Source organism: Malaya genurostris, chromosome 2, assembly GCF_030247185.1.
Source record: "Malaya genurostris strain Urasoe2022 chromosome 2, Malgen_1.1, whole genome shotgun sequence".
NCBI lineage: Eukaryota > Metazoa > Arthropoda > Insecta > Diptera > Culicidae > Malaya > Malaya genurostris.
In genome coordinates, this window is record NC_080571.1 from 5,483,837 (window position 1) to 5,510,523 (window position 26,687).

A 26,687-nucleotide genomic window follows, 5' to 3' on the forward strand; every position below is an offset into this window, starting at 1 on the left:
TCTTTCGGTGTGCCCTACGTACATACAGCGTGCGGAGAAATTGAAGCGATCCGTGAAAGAACGTTCCAAACGTTCTTATGCGGAAATCTTAAAAAGAACCACTCCATCGACCCCTGAGAACCCGTTTGCAATCTTGCCAGTTGAAGAGGATACCTCTGACGACCCAGGCGAAGGACCTTCCTACACACAGGTTGAAGGAAGCAGGAAAAGACAACATCTGGCTTCTCCCAAGCTTCCTCGTAAAGGCCTCAGACTGTCCTCTTCGTCACAAAAGAACCAAACGGAAACAAAAAGTGCTGACTCAAAACCGAAGCAAACACCTCCTGGGTTAAAAAAACTTAGGGATGATAAGGAGTACCCAGCACTTCCTGGGGCATCAAAAAACCCGAATGACCCCAAAGCACAACCAGAAAATCCAACAAACGCTGGATTATTGAAATTTTCTGATATCGTGGACTGGATATTAACAGCCTTCAATATTACTGATCCTCTGAAAAGCTTCCTAACTGCTCTACTGCCAACAGTAAGGACATTTTTAAAACAGTTGACTGAACAATGGCCCCTCCTTGCAGCGATCGTATCTTTTGATGGATAATTTACCACTGAGAATCGAAGATATGATCATTGTGCTTCAGTGGAATTGCAGAAGTATCATCCCAAAACTTGATTCTTTCAAACACTTAATACATACTCATAATTGCGATGTATTCTCCTTGAGTGAAACTTGGCTTACTTCTAACATCAACCTCGACTTCCATAATTTTAACATAATCCGCCTGGACCGAGAAGACTCTTATGGAGGGGTACTTTTAGGGATTAAAAAGTGCTATTCATTTTATCGTATTAACCTCCCCTCGACACCGGGAATTGAAGTTGTTGCTTGCCAAATTAATATTAAAGGCAAAGATCTATGTATAGCTTCTATCTACATTCCTCCCAGAGTCTCGATAGGGCATCGTCGGCTTGCAGACATCATAGAACTTCTTCCTTCACCGCGGCTGGTTTTAGGGGACTTTAACTCGCATGGTACAGGATGGGGCTGCTTATATGATGATAATCGTTCTTCGTTAATCCAAGATCTGTGTGACAACTTCAATTTGACAATTCTAAACACGGGAGAAATGACACGGAACCCTAGACCGCCAGCACAACCAAGTGCGCTGGATTTATCCCTTTGCTCGACTTCGCTACAGTTAGATTGCAAGTGGAAGGTAATCTGTGATCCTCACGGTAGCGATCACTTGCCGATCATAGTTTCTATCACCAACCGTGGAAGACCATCGGAAACAATCAATGTTTCGTACGATTTCACACGAAACATTGATTGGAAACGTTACGCGAGCTCGATATCTGAGAAACTAGAAACATCACAGGAGCTTCCTCCGGAGGAAGAGTATACATTTTTGGCTGGCTTGATTCTTGACACCGCAATTCAAGCTCAGACGAAACGAGTACCTAGCGTGCAAACTAGTATGCGTTCTCCCAACCCATGGTGGGACAAAGAGTGCTCAGAGCTGAAAACGAAAAAAGCTTCAGCCTTCATCTCGTTTAGAAAGAACGGAACTCCAGATAATTATCGGAAATACGCGGCGTTAGAATTTCAAATGAAAAGTCTTATTAAAGCTAAGAAACGCGGTTACTGGCGAAGGTTTGTTGACGGATTAACGAGAGAAACAGCAATGAGCACTCTTTGGAATACGGCCCGTCGCATGCGCAATCGAAATCACGCGAACGAAAGCGAGGAATATTCTAACCGCTGGATATTTGATTTCGCTAAGAAAGTATGTCCTGATTCTGTTCCGGAACAGAAGATATCCCGCGTCGCGACATTGAATACAAACGAAACACCGTTTTCGATGGTAGAGTTCTCACTTGCGCTCTTGTCGTGTAACAATAGAGCCCCGGGGTTAGACAGAATTAAATTCAACTTGTTGAAAAATCTGCCCGACTCTGCCAAAAGGCGCTTGTTGAATTTATTCAACAAGTTCCTCGAGGGTAATATTGTCCCACACGAATGGAGAGAAGTGAGAGTTATTACTATTCAAAAACCTGGAAAACCAGCCTCCGATCACAATTCGTATCGGCCGATTGCTATGCTTTCCTGTATCCGGAAATTGTTGGAGAAAATGATTCTCTTCCGTCTAGACAATTGGGTCGAAACAAATGGATTGCTTTCAGGTACACAATTTGGGTTCCGCAGGGGCAAAGGAACGAACGATTGTCTAGCGTTGCTCTCAACAGAAATTCAAATGGCATTTGCTCGTAAAGAACAAATGGCATCAGTTTTCCTCGACATCAAGGGGGCATTCGATTCAGTTTCCATTAACGTTCTATCTGAGAAGTTGCATCAGCATGGTCTTTCACCAGTTTTGAACAACTTTTTATATAATCTATTGTCCGAGAAACACATGCATTTTGAGCATGGTGAATTGACGACAAAGCGATTCAGTTACATGGGTCTTCCTCAGGGCTCATGCTTAAGCCCCCTTTTATACAACTTTTACGTAAATAACATTGATGAATGTATCAACACATCTTGCACGCTAAGACAACTTGCCGACGACAGTGTTGTGTCTATTATAGGACCCAAAGCTGCCGATCTCCAAGGACCATTGCAAGATACCCTCGACAACTTGTCGACATGGGCTTTTCAAATGGGTATCGAGTTCTCTACGGAGAAAACTGAGCTGGTTGTATTTTCAAGGAAGCGAGAACCTGCGCAATTACAGCTTCAACTAGGGGGTGAAACAATAGCTCAGGTTTTCACATTTAAATATCTCGGGGTCTGGTTCGATTCCAAAGGTACCTGGGGATGTCACATTAGGTATTTGAAACGAAAATGCCTACAGAGAATCAATTTCCTTCGTACAATAACCGGAACTTGGTGGGGCTCTCACCCAGGAGACCTGATCAGGTTGTACAAAACGACGATATTGTCAGTAATGGAATATGGATGTTTCTGTTTCCGCTCCGCTACGAATATTCATTTCATTAAACTGGAAAGAATTCAGTATCGTTGTTTACGTATTGCCTTGGGTTGCATGCAATCAACCCATACGATGAGTCTTGAAGTGCTGGCGGGCGTCTTACCGTTGAAAAACAGGTTCTGGGATCTCTCATATCGACTGCTAATCCGATGCGACATTTTGAATCCGATGGTGATAGAAAACTTTGAAAAGCTCGTCGAGCTTAATTCACAAACCCGTTTTATGTCCTTGTATTTTGACTACATGGCTCAGAATATAAATCCTTCTTCGTTTGTTCCCAATCGTGTTCATTTTGTGGATACTTCTAATTCTACTGTGTTTTTCGACACATCCATGAAAGAGGAAATTCGTGGAATCCCGGATCCTGTACGCCCTCAAGAGATCCCAAAAAAAATTTTTAATAATAAATTTAAAGAAGTCGACTGTAATAAAATGTTTTACACTGACGGATCATATCTAGACGGGTCCACTGGCTTCGGTATATTCAATGTAAATTTCACCGCTTCCTATAAACTCAGTGATCCAGCTTCAGTTTACGTCGCAGAACTAGCTGCAATTCAGTATACCCTTGAGATCATTGACACTCTGCCCACAGATCACTACTTCATTGTATCGGACAGTCTCAGTTCCATTGAGGCTCTCCGTACAGTGAAGCCTGGAAAGCACTCACCGTATTTCCTGGGGAGAATACGGGAACAATTGAGTGCTTTATCTGCAAAATCATACCAGATTACCTTGGTTTGGGTCCCCTCACATTGTTCCATACGGGGCAATGAGAGGGCGGACTCGTTAGCCAAGGTGGGCGCACTAGAAGGTGATATCTATGAAAGACCAATCTGCTTCAATGAATTTTTCAGTTGCTGTCGTCAGAAAACTCTAGCCAGCTGGCAGAATACATGGAATAGTGGAACTCTGGGACGATGGTTACACTCAATAGTCCCACAGGTATCGACGAAAGCTTGGTTCCGGGGGTTAGACGTGAGTCGAGACTTTATTCGTGTAATGTCAAGGCTCATGTCTAATCATTATATGTTCAGCGCGCATCTCCGTCGTGTGGGGCTCGCTGAGAGTGGTGTCTGCGTTTGCGGTGAGGGTTATCATGACATCGAACATGTTGTTTGGACATGTGTCGAGTATTGTGATGCCAGGTCCCAACTCATAGGTTCCCTTCGGGCCCGAGGTATACCACCCTTCGTACCAGTCCGCGACGTCTTGGCAACTCGAAATCTTCCTTATATGACTCTCATCTATAACTTCTTGAAAACTATCAATGCTCAAATTTAGTGCTCTCCCTATCTCTTTCTCGTCTACAGCTCTACCGCACTCTTCTTTACGTTGCTGGAAGTATGGCCTGTGTAAACGATGCTTCGGAGCATGCACCTGCCTTGAACTGACTGAGTTGCTGGAAGCTACCCAAAAACGTCACATCAACGTCAGAACACACCAACGAAGCATCCCAATCCAGAATAATCTCTTCATTGCTACAAGCTGAAAAACATGAAGATTCATCGAACGCAAAATGTGTCTAAAAGATGTATGCCACAAACCAATGATGTATTCAAATTTCAATTCAATACTGTGTAGGTCCCACCCTCCCTATGTCCCCTTACTAACTGGGGAGTATGCCGCCCCGTAATACGGCATCCCTTTCTCTCCCCCTAACAACAAGACAATCGGCCACGTTAAGCTAAAGCAAATGAGCCTAATAAAAATTTTATTTGAAAAAAAAAAAAAAAACATCTGTAACTGAAGAAAACATTGAATCGGCGAAGCAAATCGTGTTGAAAAATCGTTCTGTACCGATTAGAGAGATTGCTGTGTTGTTGGGCATCTCTTATGGATCAGCCGGATTTAACTGATGTTTTGGGTTTGAAACGCGTCGCTTCTCGGCTGGTGCCAAAAAAGCTGAATTTCATTCAAAAACAGCGTCGTGTGTGCGTTGGTTGTGTCGCAGTTTTTGGCCAAAAACTCAACCAATATCATCAAGGGGCTGGGGTCCACTAGGAGATTGATAGTACCTATTAGCTCTCTCCGGACAGTACCAGCCTAGATGCCGTGTGGAATCCGGCGGAAAAAAAATGAACCAAGAATAGATCCACTGGGTTCCTGCTTCCATGTCGTAAAAGGCGACAATTGCAGGAGTTTCTTTTTCCTTTCAATTATCAGATATTTTCAATGTTTTACTTCTGATTACTCTATTTTACTAAATCATCTCTTTATTCAACCTATCAATCTCCGTCGAGCTTCGGAGAAAAGTTTTATTAGGAATGATTTCTTCTTTCATGTTATTGACTGTCTTTCAGGATTATAAAATGAATGATAAAAATCAACCATTGCGCAAATCCGTTTATATTACAAAGTTAACAGAGATGACATGTATCGGTATATTGAATACATAGTAAAAAACACTTGATATTAATATTTCAAACAATAAATTAATATTTTTCTCGGTAGCCGGCTGCCCAGATCAACTAATATAACCAATTAATAATTTTAATAAATAATTAAAATAATAAAGCGGAAATAATAAAGAATCAAGACGTGTGTGAAATCTGTTGACCTTTGTTTGGTGATTTAAAATGATTTTATAATAACTGTTTAGAATATTTCAATGCAATGAATCAACTTTTTTGTCTAAATCCTATTCGCTCGTTTATTTTGTATCACGTAGTTTCATTTATAAAAACGTGCTTAATCCACCTAGCAGTGAGATGATACCTTTTTTTTATCAATCCGCATGTGTTTTTTTTGCATGACTAAAAAAACGCGAAAGGTAGATGCATAAACGAGTGACTGCATACTCGACAGCCGGCTGTCCGGAGTTTTGTCAATTTCGGAGATTGACTGTTTCGTGCATTATATTGCCAGCACAAAGTAACACATAAAACGATAATACTTTAAAACATTCTTGGTAGCAGAGCAATAAACACATGATAACATTATTAAAACATTTACTAACAAAGTATCCTCTCCTGTGGTGCATGTGGGAATGCAGAGGATCCCTCGGTTCTTAGTAGCAACATGCATCGAACTAACAATCCTTTCCCTCCCAAGTAGATCTGCATTCGGACGTGGCCGGCGTCGGTATTGATCAGCATGCATGGTTCAATACAGTTTGCACAGTGTGAAACAATGTGTTATTCCCAAACATGTTACTTCAAAAAATCATTTTGCAATCTCAATTGGTCCAGATCAATAACGGAGTAGCAACACACGGGCGGTCTCTAATGCTAATGCTAATGCTAATGCTAATGCTAATGCTAAAAACTCAACCAATATCATCAACCAAGCACCGTACTCTCCAGATATGGCCCCGTGTGACTTTTTCCTCTTCCCCAGACTCAAATTGCCATTGCGGGCGTTTTAAGACCATAAAAGAGAATTCGCTGCGTGAACTAAAGGCCATACCATCGGCGGCCTATAAAACTTGTATGGAAAATTGGATCAAGCGTCGGCATGCATGTATTGCCGCAGGAGGAGAGTACTTTGAAGGCGATAATAAAGAAATTTATTAAAAATTAAAATTTTGCGCTTTTTAATAAAATTCCGGTTCTTTTTTTTATTGTAAGGTACTTTGTACGGAAACTAGCCATACATCGTAGTACATAAAGTCTTATGATTTGATGCATCGGCACTTCACAAATCATAAACTTTAAATATTTTATGAGTTGGACCGATATGACCGAAATTATGCTCGGTACCAAAAACGGTCCTCCTATCTTAAACACTTGAATTGTTTACAGCGCACAAGCAATGAATATAAACATTTTAAACCATGCGCGCCGCTGGCGTGGATTTTCCGCCTCGCGCGAAGGAAAATAAATAACTTCAATTGTTCTTGCCATCGCTACGGGTCGAACGATGTTTATTAAACATTAGTCTTCTCCATATAATCATTACCAAAACCTTTTCGATATATGTAATTGTCAAGTCAACTTCTTCAGACTTCTCGTCAAACCTACACGTACACAGATAAAAATTTGTACATTTTATAAAACCAAATTGCGGAAAAATAAATGAACATTCATTCAGTAACCAAGATGGAAACTAGACCGAACCTTCTCCTTTTAAAGAAAGAACCTGCCACAACTATATAGAAGATGTCAATTCCAAGAAGCTTCAAAGTTGGACTCAAACCTATTGCAATTTATCCGTCATATTAATTTATGGCCATACGAATCATTTTGGGTTATGCTGGTTTCTGAAATAGATTCAAATTCCACCCGATTTGCAGTTTCGACATTACAGGGCAATGACTGATTATAATCTCAAATTTCCGCTTAAATCGACAGTCATTAAAATAATGTCATGAGAACTAAAACACCGAAGAATATTCATGCCAAAAACTTATGCGGATTGATAAAAAAGGCATCATCTCACTGCTAGGTGGATTATTTTATATCAAATATTAACTTTGCGTTGCTAGTTAAAGTCTCGAAAGTTTATGTTATAATCTTCAAATTAGAACTACCCAAAATATTTTTCGTCAAATAGGGTATTATAGCATAAAATGGGGTCTGTTGATTTGCCAAAAATTTCGAAGTCAACGTTTAAATCTTTTGGTAATAGCGTCAACTTTTACAATACGTGTGGTGCTTCCTAAGAATTCTTATGAAAGTGAAGAAGCTGTCAAAACATAACACAATAATATTTGCAATACAACACACTTCCTTGAAATGATTTGTTCTAGTTTTGTTAAGCTGTGGAGCCGTTTCAGGCTAGTTTTAAATTTGATCAGTTTCTAACGGGGAAACAGACTGAAAAAAATGCGGATGCAACTATATAATGAAAATCGCAAAAATATTGCAGCAGTGACGAGACTCGAACCCGTAGCGAGCCCGGAGAAATTGTTCTGCCAATTAAACTACCCTGCATATGGAAATACATTGTGAAAAAATATACTTGTGACGCGGAGTGTGTTTGTTTTCTGTTGGATGGGTTCTTCTAGTCAATTAGGCTATCTCTTCATGTGTTTTCATATGCACGGTATTTTAATATGCATTCCCCGGTTAGGACGGGTTCGAGCCCCGTCGCAACGGTAATATTTTCGTGGTTTTCATTAAATAGTTAGTCATTTTTCCCATCTGTTTTTCTCGTTAGAGACTATCAAATTTTTAACTCCTCCTTGAATTGATGAGAAACATTTCGAACATAAAATTCAATATTGTATTATGTGAATGCGTTAAATCTAAGAAATCTCATCTCACTGTTAAGGAGCAAGATTCTTTGCCAGCGTATGAGTAATGTTAAAAATGTGTGCGTAAAAACAAATTCCGGCGCTTCATTTCCTGATGTTAATCAATAAATCTTTCATATGGTTGAAAAATAAACCAATCAGTTCATTCTGCTTAAAATTGCTGTTCAAGAAAAGCGAAAATCTTAGTCTAAAACTCTTCCGTTTTCTTTTAAACTGCTCGAGAAAAATTATTTCAGTTTCAGCTTACTTCCACTAACACATTTGATCAGCAACAAACACATTTCCTATATGGATTTCCTCTTGCAGAAATTATTGCGATATAAAGATTTACATACCTTCTATAAGTAAACCCGCAAAATAGGAACCTTTAATTTAACACGCGAAAGGCAATGGAAATGGAACGTTGTCGTAAAACTATTTATTTTTTCCGAAAAACTGCTTTTGTGACAGAAAATGTTTAGTTTTGTTTATTTTGTGTAGCGCAATCTAATACAAATGCATTGAAGCAGTGTTGCTTACTTTTTTTTATTAAGGAATCAAAATCTACATTCATAAAATGTAAGCAATTTTCTATCATGCGTTGGTAAAAAATTGATCGGAACTGATATTTCATTCAAAAAGTCAGGCTTAACATTCATTTGAGAATAAATTATTGTTGAAAAAGATTGTTTGAAACTCAATCGTGCAAGCCACTTTGATAAACTGGTTGCACTGCATATATGAATACATAGATCTATGACATACGTACCAAATAAAATGTACGTAATACACAAATTACCATTACAAGTTAATTTGGTTTACTCTTGATCCTTAAGTTCGAGGTAAGTTTCAAGCTTCATTGTTAGTCTAGTAACACTCTTAGTTAAACTGAATATGAATTCATGAAACCTTTCATTGGTCATCATTTGATCATTTGTGAAAATCGGTCAAGTCATCTATGCGAAATCTATGTTAGTTCTGTTTTGGAGTTTTTGACTGCTACCTCCGGAACCGAAATCCGGTAGAAGCAAAACAAGTTTGTATGGCAATCGACTAACATAATATGAGAAAAGTGAAAACCGGTCTCGTCCGCTTTTTAACCTTTAAAACTTTTTGCTTCAATCCATCACAGTCCCATCTAAATTATATATCTAGTTGCTGGAATTTCTAAATGTCCTATGCGAGTTCGGCAATATTTATAAATTGATGTTTGTACTTTAGAATGTTCGTTCACACTTTCAAGAAACAAAAGGTACTAAAGACGAAACCGAGAAATAGATAAAAAAACCAATGATCAGGAAAATCAGGGCCTCTCCCGAAACGAAATCCTGCTTACGGACCTGACAAAAAGTCTTCAAATAGTTTCCAACGTCCGCTCAAACAAGATATCGAATTAAAGATGTTACGAAGAATTTCAAATGATGAAATATCATCACTTTGTGAATGGTATTCACTTTTAAGCCATTTCTTATCATTAGCGGAACTAGACGATATTTGATTCTAAATTCAGGGATTCTAAAGTCAAGTTTTCAAGTTTGTATGCGTTCACCTAAACTTTGGATATATTTATTGTTAAGAATAGCGGTTATTTGTTGAAAAATTTACTGAAGATTTGCTTCGCCTAGTCGCCACAAAATTATTTACATTAGCGCAATAGAGGGAAGGGAAGAATCGGAAAGTTTATCTTAACCGTTAGGCAATGTTAAAAACTTTATAATCGAGACGCAAAAGCCGAATGCAGCCAAAAAAAAATAATTATTGTTTCAAATACATGTATCGTTTTATCACCCTTGATTTCAGTACAGTTTGTATTTAGAACATATCATATGCCATAAAGCAAAATCTTGGCATTACATTCTTTTTGTGAAATTTGACCTTTCTGTTTCAATAGACTTCGCAGATGAAGCTTAGCGTTCAGAATCATTGCATTGAAACGCCAACCCAACTGATAATAAAATACTTCCTGTCCCTTTTCCTCATGATAGGTTTCTACTCAAGGATACAAAATAATGTTTTTTATGGAACACGATAGAGGTTCCATCGAGGCCCTAGTTCAATATACATTAGAATACATTTCTTTTTCGTTTAGTGTTATCTTCAAGTCCAGTCCAAATGCGATTCGGTTCGGTCACATATTAATTCTATAGCAGTGGCTTTAGCGGTCGGATTTAAAATGTTTTGACAATGATTTGTTTTGAAAGTGTACGCGATTCGTTGATGAAAGTTTCGTCTACATACGTGCTGTACTGCAGTACTGATAAATGAAACTACAATAAAAACAAAACAGTTGAGCAGTCAAAATATTGCTTTGTATAGAAAAAATACATGATCAGTCTAAGATAGTTTTGGTTTCGATAGTATAACGAACTTTTCTTGAAATAGCACGCATCGCCGAGTGTACACGCAATGAATCACGTTAGCAAGCATTATATCAATTGCACTCAAAATCAGGGTTTCGAATAACCACAGCCATTTTCGACAAAACCACAACTATAGGGCGGTGTCATTAAATATCAGTACACTGAGGTCTTTTTTATGCGGTCTTTTTTTATGCGTTTTTTGCGACTTTTTTTATGCTAATTTCCAGAGTTATGCGGTTTTTTTTATGCGAAGTTTCAGAGTTATGCGGTTTCCCTTCTGCGGTTTTTTTATGCGAAGTTTCAGAGTTATACGGATTTTTTTATGCGAATTTTCAGAGATATGCGGTTTTTTATTATGCGGTACGTAAACTCGCAAAAAAAAGACTTCAGTGTATTATTAATTGTTCAACTTGGCTCAAAAAGTAAAGTTTTCTTGAAAATTTTCGTATTGTTGTCATTCTCAACGTAGCAATTATTTACAATTATAAACCGCGTAATTTGATTCTATCCCTAATTGTTCATGGCCTACTTTGGCAAAAAATATAGCCATCACTTTTTTTCTGAAGAGATAGAAAACTTTTTTTTCTTTTACAAACTCTTAGAACTATTGAAAATAATTTACTTTGTCAAATATACCAAAAGTCGCACCGTTTCGGATATACAAAGCGTTTTTATGGCAACCCCCTTAAAATCAGTTTTTTATTCATAACTTGTTTCGAGTTATTTTGTTTTGAATACTTTGTTTGAAATAATTGTAGAAAATAAAAAATTACACATTTCTGTTGAATGTAGTGCATAGGTTTGTTCTTTCCTGGCAAAGTTATACAACATTTTACCTTTTTTTACCTATGAAAAAACCTTGCCTCGAAGCGAAATATGCAACTTTATGTAGCTGATTTTTGCCAAATTAATAGGGAAAGATATGCCCAAAACTATAAAAAAAAATCTAAGTGGAACTCGATGGAACTTTTTTTAGGCCTTTTCAAAATTAGTTTTAGTTATTGAATCATGGCAACCCCCTTAAAACTAGTTTTCTAATCATAACTTGTTTCGAGTTATTTTCTATGCATACTTCGTTTGGAATTAAGAAACGGAGGGCGTCACTCGTGTGCTATTTCTGTAACTCTTTTTGGCAGTGAGCGTCGCACGATCAACAACTCGTTTTAAAAATCGGGTTGCTTCGCTATATCTCAATTTATTTACACGTTCAAATATGAAATCTCTTCGTAAAGGTTTGTACTTTTACAATACATAATCATATTTTGTTTAGAAAACATTTTTCCATTTTTTAAATATGTGTTGAACTTTTGATAATTTTTCGGATTTTCAATAATTAAAACTAACTTTGAAAAGGCCTGAACTTTGGCGATCCGTTTGTATGGGACCAGCAGCAGTGTGACGAACCGAGAAGAAGAAGTATGGGACCTAGCAGTAATATAATTTGTATTTGATGCCAGCATGTGTTTTACTCATGCGAACTTATTACATTTAATCAAAGCAAACCGGTCTGAGTGAATGTCATTACGTTTTTCATCGCGACAAACATCATTGTTTGTTTTGATCAAATGTACCCAGCTAGCATGCCCATGTCACTTATGTCGTTTTTCATTGAAAAACACTGGTGGCGTGGATTGCTCTGGTTCTGCACTTTCGGGCAGAAATGCAATATTCTGGCGGTGTTTCATTGCCATTTCTGCTCGAAAGTGCAAAACCAGAGCAATCCACGCCACCAGTGTTTTTCAATGAAAAACGCCATTAGCAAACCGCGCTCACTCTGTCTGTACCTCTGACTGTCTGGGCAGAAGCAAATGATCCAAAGTGGCAAATTTTTGGGCATATACTCTTGTGAAGTTAAGTTTCATACCGCGGATCGTCAAACATCCGATAAAAGTCCATATTTGAGGTTGATTCATCTATCGAGATTTTGGCAACAGTTATAACAGATAAAAGATATAGGGGAGACCGGGGCTAGTTGACCGAACGGCCGATTGACAAAGAAACATTTCTTAAAAGGCTATTATGCGCAGTGGCAACATCTATAATGATTTTGGTGGAGCATTAGGTCACCCTCGTACCGACGTAATTTTAAGTGTTTCTGTGTTGTCGTTTGTGCAGAAGCACGATTTTTCTTTTTATTCAAAACTTTACAAAATGACATATAGGTTTTCAGTATAACCTTACTTTTGGTTTTGTTAATCCCGATTGTTCTAGAATTGTTGTCCGAGTTTTGTGCAGGGTTGGTTGGCCGAGTTGTAATTTTGGCTTAGAGTAAAGTGCACTTGGAGCGTTCATCAAAAAGTCTAACCAGAAAGAGTACAGAAATTCCGAAAGCGAAACTCGGCCAACTAGCTCCTACATGCTCGATTATAAACAGCAACTTGGAGAGTATTTGTAGATGTCGCCACGATCGACACAATTTTGGGGGCTGTGTTCATAACACGCAAACATTTGTGTAAATTAGCATTAGCATTAGCATTAGAGACCGCCCGTGTGTTGCTACTCCGTTATTGATCTGGACCAATTGAGATTGCAAAATGATTTTTTGAAGTAACATGTTTGGGAATAACACATTGTTTCACACTGTGCAAACTGTATTGAACCATGCATGCTGATCAATACCGACGCCGGCCACGTCCGAATGCAGATCTACTTGAGAGGGAAAGGATTGTTAGTTCGATGCATGTTGCTACTAAGAACCGAGGAATCCTCTGCATTCCCACATGCATCACAGGAGAGGATACTTTGTTAGTAAATGTTTTAATAATGTTATCATGTGTTTATTGCTCTGGGTAGCCGGCTACCAAGAATGTTTTAAAGTATTATCGTTTTATGTGTTACTTTGTGCTGGCAATATAATGCACGAAACAGTCAATCTCCGAAATTGACAAAACTCCGGACAGCCGGCTGTCGAGTATGCAGTCACTCGTTTATGCATCTACCTTTCGCGTTTTTTTTTAGTCATGCAAAAAAAAACACATTCGGATTGATAAAAAAAAAGGTATCATCTCACTGCTAGGTGGATTAAGCACGTTTTTATAAATGAAACCACGTGATACAGGATACTCCGTTTTGTTAACAATTGACTTTTAAGTTTGCTTTGAACTCAGTAAACGCACATATATTGCATATTCATGGTCTTCGGAAAGCTGTACTTACATGAAAAATGCACAAAACATAACTATTTGGTGATCTAATGCGCGAAGCAAATCCACAGTAGCGTGCAATCTAAACACAATCACAGACCAAATCGGTAGTTGCGACAATCCAGTCTATTGAAGTGAATGATTCTCTTTTTTGTGTTCAACTTTCTTCAGTTCAATATTATACACTCCTCGCAAATCCACACTAATTACATTACATACGTTGTATAGTAGTAAAGAACTCTTTTCAAATTAAATGCAAATGGCCACAGAGAATATACTTGGCAACGTTATGTCAAGTCCAACACGCAAACATTTGTGTAAATCCTGTAAGAAGTGTTCCAATCGATTTAGCTGGACAGTTTCTGGTACAGACAAGAGAACTTTGTTATCATTTCGGAACGAAATGAGCTCCTTAGTTTTAGCGTACACAGATCTTAGAAAAAAAAATTCACGCCAGTATATCTGTTATCTTACCGAAAAAATAAATTGGAAAATCAGACTAACGAAAACAATGAGAAATTCCCCCAAATGGGAGAAAGTCACGCGTTCGAGTCCTTTTAGATAACTAGATAAGTTTTACGCAGATTTCCATTTTGCAGTTATTTTCGTCAATCTTTTACCTAATCTGTTCATCCCGATAGAAATTTATAAAAGTCTAAAACAAGCTCAAGCCGGCTCCACGTCCTAACAAGACTTCTCATTCTAATTTTGTGCAACTGCATTTGTTAAATTAATTGTGAATAACATATTTATCTTACACAATTCGAACTACTCTGCATTGCCGATCCGATGACTGAACTTAAAGAAAACTAAAGTAACAAAATTGACTAACTCTTAAATAAACATAATCTATGTCGACCAGTACTCCAGTCGATACTTATTTTTGTTCCGCGTATTATTGAAGAAACTGTACGTCACTGGTGCAACAAGTATGCCGTTGTCACTCAGCCTAGTGATTCAAGTTGATTGCCTGTTCCATTTGATCTGCTGTCCATTAACGAGACGACGACGAAGCATTAAAAATAATTTAACATGCTTATTTGCCCTAAGCTCAGATGTAGGCTTTTTTCAATGAAGCTTGTTATTTCTTGTCAATTCCAAGTATACTGCCCTGAGATATCTCGTATCTTTGTCAAAGTAATGAATCTAACATTCCATGCACGACCATGCCGCGACAGAATACCTTTCCAACTGTATATCTTCCCCAAACCATTATGCATGTACACACGCACAAGTCAATTACCATAACCTACATTTGCGTGCCACATTTGGGACACTCATTGTCACAGGAGTAACCAATAGAAAAAAGGAAGACGTCTGTGAATGCTTTCACTTACCTCATCCTTGCTACTATCTTGATTACTATACTCTGCTTGGAACTCATCCCGATTGTAGATGGGACGAGTAGTCTTACTGCTAACCTCTCTATCTCTGGTGTTAGATGCGCGAGGATTTTTTATGTGACATTCATCAAGACGTTGCCCAGGAGTCCGTTCCATGAATTTTATGAAAAAAAAAAAGAAAAAATAGTTCATCGGTGAGTAGGCAAAGCATTTTGATTAATTTCGGGGGAACGTGGTGAAAATCTTCCCCCTCATTCTCTGTGAATGGAATAAAATGGGTGTTTTGGAAAATCGATAGCTTCGCACGCACGTACGGCGAATAGAAACATTTATCGTCAGAAGTAAATTATTAATAACTACGATACTGGCCCGTTTCATCATGACATTACAAGTTATGATGATAAGATGGACTCGATTTTCACGCTAGGTTTTCACAAGACGCTCGGGTACAATACGTATGACATACTCACCTCAAGTTGAATACTAGTAAAACAAGAACGGCGAAACACAAAACAAGGAAAAAACACTTTTTCGGTGATATTTTGGGGAATCTCATGATCGATGATGCATTTCAATGTTTGACTATGCTCAGTCTTAAATCCCCCGCTTTTCGCGCAGGGATACGATTTATCAGTGAAATTTGTAGATGTTCTGCGATTTCATGGATTCGAATGTTTGTTTGGGATTCAGAATCATTGTTACTTCAATCCGATTCTGTGAGGTAATCAATTTCCAGCATTATCAAATATGGGCTCTCAGGTGTATCCTTTGACATTCCGTTGTTGCACTAAACTTATGTAACTTGTTGTCAAATGCTCCACGGTGGCACCGGAAACGAGCACAAACAACGTTTTCACTAATGTTCTCTAGCGACTACTTCTTTGTCGTCCTTGACTAGCGTTAGTACTAATAGCCCCATGATTAATTACACTATATTACAGGAAACATTATTGCTATGACCAATCCGAGCCACGACGATTTTTCATGCATTACTCTCTCATCTCGACTGAACTGATTACTGGTGCTTGCCACTGCCACGGGCTGTTGCAAAAAGAAACATTTTTCCTCTCGCGTTTTCCGATAAGCACCAGCACTGACTCCGGTCATAGCATGCCACGCCAAAAAAACACTGACATCCGAATGCACACAAGAACCAACACTTAAATCGTAATTATATCCAAGTGGGCCACATAATTTTGAAACCTGCTACTGGTGGGTACGAAATAACTTTATGTGCTTTGTACGATCGTTAAAATGATAACAAAAATTTCACGCTGTCTGACAATAATATACGCCTATTTTTTCAGTTTCCATACCGCACAATTCTGGGTCTGTATTCAATGCCCTATTTGTTACAGAGAGCAACAATGACTTGTATGTCGCGATAAACAGTCTGAAATGAATTCACTACTCAGAATCTGGCGAATGAAAAATTCTACCCAATTCCGCGTATCAGAGCTTGTGCTACAGCCCATAAACGTATTCGCAGACTGAAACGCACCCTTCATTCCGTTTAACTGACATCGTCGATACGTGAATAATTTTGCGCGAGAGTCACACGTTCGTAGCTTTCTCGCAGTAGGCTGAAAAGGGGATGAACGCATGCTGCTCTCGAAAAACGGCAAAGCGACAAACAAGGGGTGGTTGCAGCCTGGCGCAAGGACCTTTTTCGCTACATCATTTCGAAACGTGCACACTAACACATTGCCATCGCGAGGAAATTGTCAACACGCAGCTCGAATCACCTAGTAGGATTCGTTTGGCAAAACTCGAGGTCGGACATCAATTCAGCATTACTTTTTTCATTTGATTTGCCACATTCCGCTTCTTTTGATTTGAAGAGAGAATCGACACATTCTTTATTTCTTTTTGTTAAAGTTAGCGAAGTGCGTATCGATGAGACGCAAACATATGATAATCTGACGGAGCTAGGTCTGGTGAGCAAGTCGAATGCAATAACACTTCCCGGTCTGATTTCGAGGTGTCAGATAAAGCATTTTCATGAAGAATTATCACTGTCCTCTGTCTGGTGTCACGTTCTAATCGTTTTAACTGCATTGCTCGGTCCAAATGGATCATTTGTTTTTGGCAGCATTAACTATTAACCGTTTCACTTGGTTTCAACGAGATTCTTAGAAATAATAAAAAATACCACACTGATCCCACCAAAGTATTGTCAACTTTCCGAATATATTTGGTGTTGCAATCGATGGACTAACCCATAATTGTCTAGACTTAGAATTCGCAAAATAGATCCAATTTTCATCGTAGGTCTCAATTCGATGCAAAAATGTAATCTAATGCCAGCAATTCAGTGTCTTTAAATATTTTCGACAGTTTTTCACGGTTCTCGTTTCTTGCATCAAAACCATCCCCTTTGATCGCTTCCAATGGAGCATGAGATCCGAAAATCTTCTTAATGATTCTATGAGATTCAGCAATGGATTTCTTTAAATGATGACCTAAAATCGACATTATGAAGCGAATAATGACCAATGGGGAATCATTATTTGCCATAAACATTGGTATATTCAGAATTAAACAAGTACAATGTGGTATGAAACGTGAGCTGTTGTATACTGAATATTGTTGACAGACAACAAAGCAACAACAAAAAACTATATGTGACCTTTTTGCGAAAGCACAATTTCAATTATTTGGCGCTGTTTGGCGAACGCTCGCTCGAAGCTTTTTTTCATTTAGGTGTAAAACGAACCAGCATAAAACAGCGAGAATTAAAGGCTCCTTGATATAAATCTCGGAAATTTGAATTTTTAGTTGGGTTCGAGTAAAACATAATTACAACTGAGTTAATTCGTGAAAAACAAATCCAAGAGAACTTAGAACCACTATTTTCGGGACTTCTGCACCATGTCATCTTTACCACTTTCGATCACTCATGAAAATTATAAAAAGAAGTATTCGTCATTCAAATATTGTTCACTCAAACTTTACGAAAACCAATGTATCATCCGAAAATACCAAATCAAACATTTGTCATGAGTATATACGATCTGAACTCTATACAGAAATTTTATTCCGGCAATAGTTACTTTTACTAATTATTTCCGTATGTTCTTCGCCATCTTTTTACGCCACAGACAGAGTGAGCACGAGAAGCTGAACCGAGCTGGTTACTGACATTAGCAGACCAAAAGCGGGAAAGATGAGGTAAGGTGTTCGGTTGCCGACACCCCGCCGTAACGTTTGACAGAAAGCAGATAGCGTCATTCCGACAAATGTCATGTGTGTTATAGCAGCACCGTTTTTTGTGCCAAATATCAAACCAAACATACGCCTGTACTTTTTGCTGCGCTCAAAACGCGTGAAAATCAACACAAAAGTTTTTTCCTGACTTTTTTATAGTATCATAAACTGAAGAACATCAATCGAGAAGGTGAGTGGCTTGAATATTGATGAGGTGAAATGGGTCTATTTCGTGATTTAATACCGGATGCAATCAAATTTTTCCCATTTTGTTGGACAAATCGTGAAAATTTATGAAGTTATATCTAGAGATGCCAAATCTGCAAATTTGTCTGTAAATTATCAAATTTCGTAGTTAACTTGCAAACCTTTTTTCGTATAAAGACTTTTTATAGTTGTTAGCTAGGGACTCTAACTTTCCATTGATGTATATATGTCCGCATAATGTGCACTTAGTCAGAAGTTATAAGCTTAAAATAAAAGGGTGCCGGTAGCCGAACACTCTCCCCTACTAGCAGCATATCAAAGGGACCCTATCTGAGTTCAAGCGAGAAATCGGCTCAACTTTCACTCTGACAGGGTCCCTTTGATTTGCTGTAAGAAAATTTCCTGCTTTGGTCAGCGCCAAGCTCGGCTCTGCTTCCGATTTCCACTCTGTCTGCAACATAAGAACCTTGTTTTTTCAGTACAATACTTTTCTGTTTCCTCCGAGTGGTATCTGTGAGTAGAAAAATTTTGGCATTTCCATCCGAAACAGTATGTGGGAGAGGAGTAGGAAAATTAGCAAGACTTTCATTCATCACAAAATCAACAATGATTGTTGAAGAGAAAACGGTGTACTTTGAAAGGACGAATTGTCTCTCTTCTCTCGTGTGAGAGAATGTCACTGTCGTTTTGGTGAGTGAATTACCGCGAAGTGTGTTTCAATCATATCCTAGCAACCGATTGAACGCAATGATGGAAGTCGTTGGTAACCTGGTATTCTTGTGGTTACCAATGTTGCAATGGGTTGGTATAATAATATCGTAGCTTTTAATATTTCCATTTGCGCATTTGCAAATTACAATTTGCTTATATAATTTCTTTCGCTACTTTGGAGAAAATATGCATTTGTTGAATTTATTCATGCTTCTATTGTGTATTTTTTTGTGGAGATGTACAATCCGTTCGCGAAAGGTTCAAAAGAACTAGTTCTTCTAGAAGAATGAGTAAGAAACAGTAAAACTAAAAGTGTTTGTTACCAACGAAATATTATTATTTGCTCTGTTATGATTTTCGTAGAAACATGCAAAATTTCTGAAGAACAGATAAACGACTCAGACGAACTCGCTCTTTCGGTTGAACTGTAAAGTTCTGAGCGGTTCATCAAATTGAACCAATCACTAATTTATGGTGACCTTCCAAAATACTAGATTTTCTTCTAAATTCATTCACTAAATTAAAAATGAGCCGGTTGGGTTGAGGCAGAAATAGACTATATAGACTAATAGAGTATAGGATAACGATTAACTTTTGCTCACGATGAATTCTGAAGGGCATTTTCAAAACCATTATTAGACATCACTCGTAGTAAAAGTTTTCAGTTTTTCAAAAAACCCTCTTAGAAGCAATACCGATAGGAACCGTTACTCGGTAGCAACCGGACTACATTTCTCCACTTAGAAAAAAAATCAGAAGGACTTGGGGGCTTGCTAAGAGTTAAACATACCAGCAAACTAAAATGGAAAGTTTACTCTTTCGTCTGATTTTGAAATTAAAAGTCTAGTCGACATATTTCATCCACATTTTTTTAAGTAGATTTTGACAGAGTTGGCCATTATTCCAAAAGCACATGATTTAAGCGCTTAGAATTATAGAGAAGATTAATTTAAATTTAATTGATTTTTAGAAGAAATTTACGCTTTACTATTTGGCTATGCCTGCGAATAGCCAAATAGTAAAGCGTAAATTTCTTCTAAAAATCAATTAAATTTAAATTAATCTTCTCTATAATTCTAAGCGCTTAAATCATGTGCTTTTGGAATAATGGCCAACTCTGTCAAAATCTACTTAAAAAATGTGGATGAAATATGTCGACTAGACTTTTAATTTCAAAATCAGACGAAAGAGTAAACTTTCCATTTTAGTTTGCTGGTATGGTTAACTCTTATTTCAAGCATCAGATAATATAAAAAAAATCCAAAAATATGTTGAAATTACGATCATAACATTATTTCATTAACCTATGGAACCACAAGCCTTTCAATTGAGGCTAAGTTTGTGAAAAAAGGGTAATCCATCTCTTAAAGAATGAAGTGAATTCCTTTTCGAAAGTTTTGGATTACTATTTGCTGCACATCCGGAACCCGGTATACCCGAAATCATATGTTTGGCCATCAACTAACCAGCCTTGCACAATTGAAGAAATTTACGGCTTGTTAAAAAAATTTCGCTCGATTTTCAGCGTTTCTTGAAATTTTATTTTAAGACCGTTTAGCCTGTAATTCCAGAACAGAAAGTCGCATATGTATAAAATGTATATTAACGTTCTGAGAGATCGATTGAACTTTAAATCTAAGATTGAGAATATCAGTCCTGCGATTTCTGAGAAAATCGAGTGCACTTTTTTCATTCTGTTTACACTTTTTCCCCCAATTCATTCGAAACCGGAAGTCGAATCCAAACTAAATTCAATAGTAGACTATAGGACTGTAGGGACTATCATTTGAATCTAAACTTGTTTAAAAAATGGATTTTCCTGGTTTTGAGAAAACCGGGAGAATATAATGTCCACTTTTTGCAAGTATTACTTTGTTACCCCGGAACCGGAGTTGGATACGGATAAAATTCATTGGCTGGCTAACTAACCAGGAGATCTTTCATTTGAATATAAGTTTGAAAAAATCAGTCCCGGCTGCCTCCGAGAAAATCGAGTGTATATTTATTTAGTTTTCCACAGACAAACACACTCATTTTGTGATCTCGAAAGTGAGTCGGCCTTTCGTTTCAGAAATCTTTATGTCTTTCCTTATGAGAATGGCTGATAAGATGGAAGTCGATTGATTAATAGTGGCAGTATAAATGTTATTGAATCTCTTTAAAAATGTGTTGGTGTAAAAGTTAGGCGACTTACACCATTTTATTACATTCCAGCTAGTTAGTTAGTTAGTTGTTTATTTTAGCCCGGTTTTAACCTATTGGTCATTCACCGGGAGGTGATTGAAATTACATTTCATATTGGACGATCTTGAATTATTTATATTTCATTAAATTCCAAGTAGATTTTGATGTTACTGAACTGGTGATTAAATTTAAATTTCGTGACACTTGTTGGCGTCTTTAAGAAAACTAAATAGAGTATTCTCTGCAACTGGATCGTTGGACAGTACGTCCAGCTAGTGGAATAAACGATTATAACTTCCTATTACTACAATTATCCAATGAAAGTTTTGATCAATCTACTTTTAGCTATATCTTTAAGTTCACTACGATGTACTATGTGTTTTTATACAGGACAGATTGTATTTGACGTAATCAACAACTTTATTAAGAAAATAATGTTGTATTTACTGAATCATGTCTGAAGATTCGATTGTTTCAGTTTGATATAAGTATCCGACTGAAAGTATCTCTAATAAAGAACTCACGTTGATTTTCCGGAGATGACCGGACCGATCATAATAAACTTATACTAAACCCTAAATTAAATGGGGTAGTAAGATTACTACTACTGAAATTTATTTAAATCCGACTACGGTTTCCAAAACTTGGGGTCAACTAGAAATGCCTGTTTGTTTTTATTTATTACCATAAAAAGCGTCCATTGTCATTGAGGATTGAAGATTTCAAGTCCAATTTTTCGACAGGCTTGCCGTTGTGAACGAGTTTTTGACAATATTGGTGTGTGGCCTTCTGGTGGTTGTATGTGACGAGGCAATATCCTTGTGTCCTAACTAAATGTCACCCCGCACATAGGGTCAGAAAGTTTTTCTGGTCCGAAAAGGTGAATGACCTTAAGAGTAAAACCTCTCTAATTGAAACAAAAAAAAACTTTTTTAATCCACCTAGTGGTGTAATGATGCCTTTCTCATATTACTCATAACATCAAAAATATTACTGTGCAATTCACAAAAAAAACTGTTCATTGAATAGAAATAGGAAAGTTTGTTCGGACTTATTCTAACAAACTCTACAAATCCCTGTAGTTCCGGAACCGGAAGTAGTATCCACAACAAATTTAGGAACTAGGACTTTTCCTTTGAACCTATAAGTTTGTGAAAATCGATTTGGCCATCTTGATGAAAAGTGAGTGAGATCCTTTTGCAGTTTTTAATCACCATTTCCAATTCTTCCGAAACCGGATTTAGATTATTATTATTATTATTATTATTATTATTATTATTATTATTATTATTATTATTATTAATATTATTATTATTATTATTATTATTATTATTATTATTATTATAATTATTATTATTATTATTATTATTATTATTATTATTATTATTATTATTATTATTATTATTATTATTATTATTATTCTTGGCATCACTACACCACCGGCACGGTATTACTGCACTAGCGGATGTGAAAATTTCATATTTTTCAAATAAATTTGAATTCATTGACATTCGTTTATTTTTTCGGTCATGCTGATTATAAGATAACTAGAATTTTTCTCAATCGCAGCACCGTCTTTCAACAAAATTACACACTAGTAGCAGACATTTATAACCGTTTCGATTTCTTCATAGCGTGTACGAAATAGAACAAAGAACGCATCGCATCGTTTTCTTCTTCTTTCGGTGTGGTACATATTGTCAATCTGTATGACGATTTGAAAACTCATCGCCCTGTAACTGCGGAACCGGATGAAATTTCACAGTAGCTTTAAATATAATATGAGCTTTAATTTAAATCAAGATATGTGAAAATCGGTTCAAGCATCGCAGAGAAATCGAAGTGAGTTCTATTTTTTAAGTTTTTCTTCACCACTTTCGGTGCTTCCGGAACAGGAAAAGGGGGGACCAGTAGGGCCGAATTAAGTTTTTGTGCCCACAAACTAACAATCGCTGCAAACTAGAAGAATTTATCAGACAGTTTTATGGGATTTGTACCTGTTCTTGACCATCGTTTGTGAAAAAATACTCATGCAATTCGTAATTTTCCATTTATCACGCTTTAGTTCCGGAACCGGAAGTCGGATCTGAATAAAATATTCCATAAATTTTTAGGAAACGATAAGACCTTAGTTTGTGAAAATCGGTAGAGCTGTTTCAGGGAAAATTGAATGCACACGATTCCCCTAATATTCACATATGACCATGTAACTCCGGAATCGGAAGTCAGATCCAAATGAAATTCAATAGCAGGCTATGAGACCATAAGATCTTTCATTTTAATCTTAGTTTGTGAAAATCGGTTCAGCCATTTCTGAAAAAAGTGTGTGCATATTTTTTCCATTTTTTTGGTGCGTATCACCCTGTAACTTCGGAACCGGAAGTCGGATCGGGATGAAATTCAATAGCAGGCTATGGGACATGAGACCTTTTATTTGAATTTTAGTTTATGGAAATCGGTTCACCCACCTCTGAGAAAAGCGAGTGCATACCTTATGATCAAAAAAGAACCGAAATTTTTACTTTAAAATTCCCGCGCTTGTCCAATCGGTTAACTTTTATTCTCTCAACATTGGCAATACTTTTATACACATTCTATTAAATTTTGACGCATATCGTACGATTAGTTTTTGTTTGGCGTCTATACAAAGAAGTTGAAAAATTTTCGTGTGGCGATTTTTATAATGGATGAAAATTTAGAACAGCGTGCGTGCATCAAATTTTGTGTTGCAAATGGATTTAAGTGTTCCGAAACGTTGAAAATGTTAGAAAAGGCCTTTGGTGAATCGTGTCTAGAAAAAACACAGGCATACGAGTGGTATAAACGCTTCAAAGGTGGTCGTACAAGCTTGGATCATGATTTTTTATCATAAGGTATTTCTGTTACACACACACACACACATTTGCTCAGTTCGTAGAGCTGGGTCGAATGGTATATGACATTCGGCCCTCCGGGCCTCGATAGAAAAGTCGGTTTTCACAGTGATTGCATAGCCTTTCTATATGAGAAAGGCAAAAAAATCAAACCTGTTTTTCTTTAGGCAAAGCTTTAACGCAATTGTCTCTTAAGCAAATTTTCAAGTTCTTGCAACGAAGTTCGAACTTTGCACTACCTAAAGTCAACGACGTTTGTATTGTGATTGAAAAATTTCGAAAGAAGCAGCCCAAAGAATCTGAAGAGACATTCTAACAAATTGAAATCGAAAAGATTAATATGAAAAATCTGCTGTCAAGTTTTACAAAAAGATTTATTAGTTTTAGTTGGTTTGACGTAAAATCGCCATAACTAATGACTGAGTGGAAACATATATTGGGGAAGCCAAATGAATGAGAAACTCACAAACAAGATGATTTTTTGGAAAAAGATACACACAGGGACAGAACCCGAACCTGCGTTCTTATACAACCCATGAACACGCGCTACCATTTCGTCACCCTATGAAAGTGATAGGCACGGGTCTGCCACACGACCGGGTTTGATAAAGAGTACATCAAACATAGTCTAAATCCTATAGCTGCCTCACGACCGGTATCATATATCCAAACATCTTCTCTGTTCATTAGACAACAAACACTAGTCTTCTCGCTCTATACCTATTCTTCCAATCAAGCACTGGGAAGAAGAGTACATTTATAATCACTTGCTGCCTTTTCTACTGTGCCAGTCGCTGGCTGGTTATCGAGCATGACGCCCTCAGGCGAGTTCACATCGAATCTCATACATAAAAGTAGGGGAGAGAAATGTCAAAATCGTGCGTACCAAAAAACAGCAGCACTTCGCAGCCATACAATTGACATGATATGTTCAATGTGATGACGTACGATGGCATAGCTGTACTGAAGACTAATTTCTCTCTAAGCTGCCAGGGTCGGTAGAGTGCAAAATCGTATAAGAAGAAAACGAATTGACAACGAATCGCCTTTTCGCACAAAATTCCAAACGAATCGATTCGCGGTGAAATTCATTCGGAATTGGTTTGGCATACTGAATTCCACATGGAATTCTGAAAGAAAATTTTCCGCTCACTCGAATTTAATTCGGAATTTAATCCGAATTGGTTGGTGTGAGTAGTACTGCTAAGGTAGAGTTAACAGAAAACGATCGCTCCCGTAATCTTTTTTCGAAAATTAACTTACTCGTTTTTATAGAAAATGTAGCAAATAAAGTCTTTATGATTGTAATTATGATTCTATGCTAACACATGGATCAATAAGTCCCGAGACTAAAGCAGAGATGGCGCTCGTAGTAAACCAGTAACCACGTCTTTCTAGAGTACTAACCTTTGCTTGAAACGGGTCAAATTTTTAAGTCGATCCGACCAGAAACAGCTGAGTTATCAAGGTTTGTGTAAAGTCGTTTTGTAGTTTGTTTAAAAAATGGAACAAACCGAGTTTCGTGTTTTGATAAAACATTGTTTTTTGATGGGTAAAAACACCGTGCAAGCGAAACAATGGACTGAAAAATGTTATCCGGACTCTGTCGGTGGTTCGCCGAGTTTAAACGTGGTCGTACCGACACAGAACGCTCGGGTAGACCTGTGGAAACCGTTACACCGGAAAATGTGAGTGGAGTGACAAAAATTATAATGAAAGATCGTAAAGTGAAGCTCCGTGAGATTGCTGATATGACACAGATATCATATGGAAGTGTATTTACTATCCTTCATGAAAAATTGAGCATGAAAAAGGTTTTTTCCAAGAGGGTGCCGCGATTGCTTTCGATGGAACAAAATGCACTTTGCCACAAGTCGATGAAAACGAAAAGCGAAATTGAACGAATTGGGCTTTGATCTGCTTCCCCACCCCCCATACTCGCCAGATTTAGCCCCCAGTGACTACTGGCTCTTTGCTGATCTTAAAGAAATGCTCCAGGGAAAAAGATTTGGCTCAAATGAGGAGGTCATCGCTGAAACTGAAGCTTATTTTGAAGCGAAAGATAAATTTTTTTATACACATGGTATTGAAAAATTGGAAAAACGTTGGAACCATTGTATCACCCTAAAAGGTGATTATGTTGATGAATAAAAAAAATTTTGCAAAAAAAATATTGTTTCCATTGTTAGTCTAGGGACTTATTGATCCATGTGTTAAATGAAGGTATTTTTTCATATGGCGACGCGTGATTCGAAGGAACAATGAGTCAACATTTCCTCTCCTCATTATCAGTTACTCTTCCTGTGACAGATGAGGATCGGGGCGGCCGGCAATGATGGTTATCATACTGTCGAGAAGTTCGTTTTGAGTTTCAATGGTATCCATTCCCAATTTCCTAAGTAATTCTAATTAGTCAATCCTCCAAAACCACCGTCTCTACGCAACGCAACACAATATTCTGATAGGTAAGACAAACGCAAGTAAATAAATCAACAA

At 37.5% G+C, this 26,687-nt stretch overlaps 1 protein-coding gene across 1 annotated transcript in view; it reads right to left on the bottom strand.

Annotated features, from left to right (window-relative positions):
• Window positions 1–16,513, bottom strand: part of LOC131427517 (glycoprotein 3-alpha-L-fucosyltransferase A) — a 30,421-nt gene extending 13,908 nt beyond the window's left edge. The window contains exons 1-2 of the mRNA XM_058590778.1: window positions 15,480–16,513; window positions 15,004–15,097 (exon numbers count right to left, since the gene is read on the bottom strand). Coding sequence (XP_058446761.1) covers window positions 15,004–15,097; window positions 15,480–15,565 — 180 coding nt within the window. The 5' untranslated portion in view covers window positions 15,566–16,513. The remainder of the gene's footprint in view (window positions 1–15,003; window positions 15,098–15,479) is intronic.
• Window positions 16,514–26,687: the final 10,174 nt, after the last annotated feature.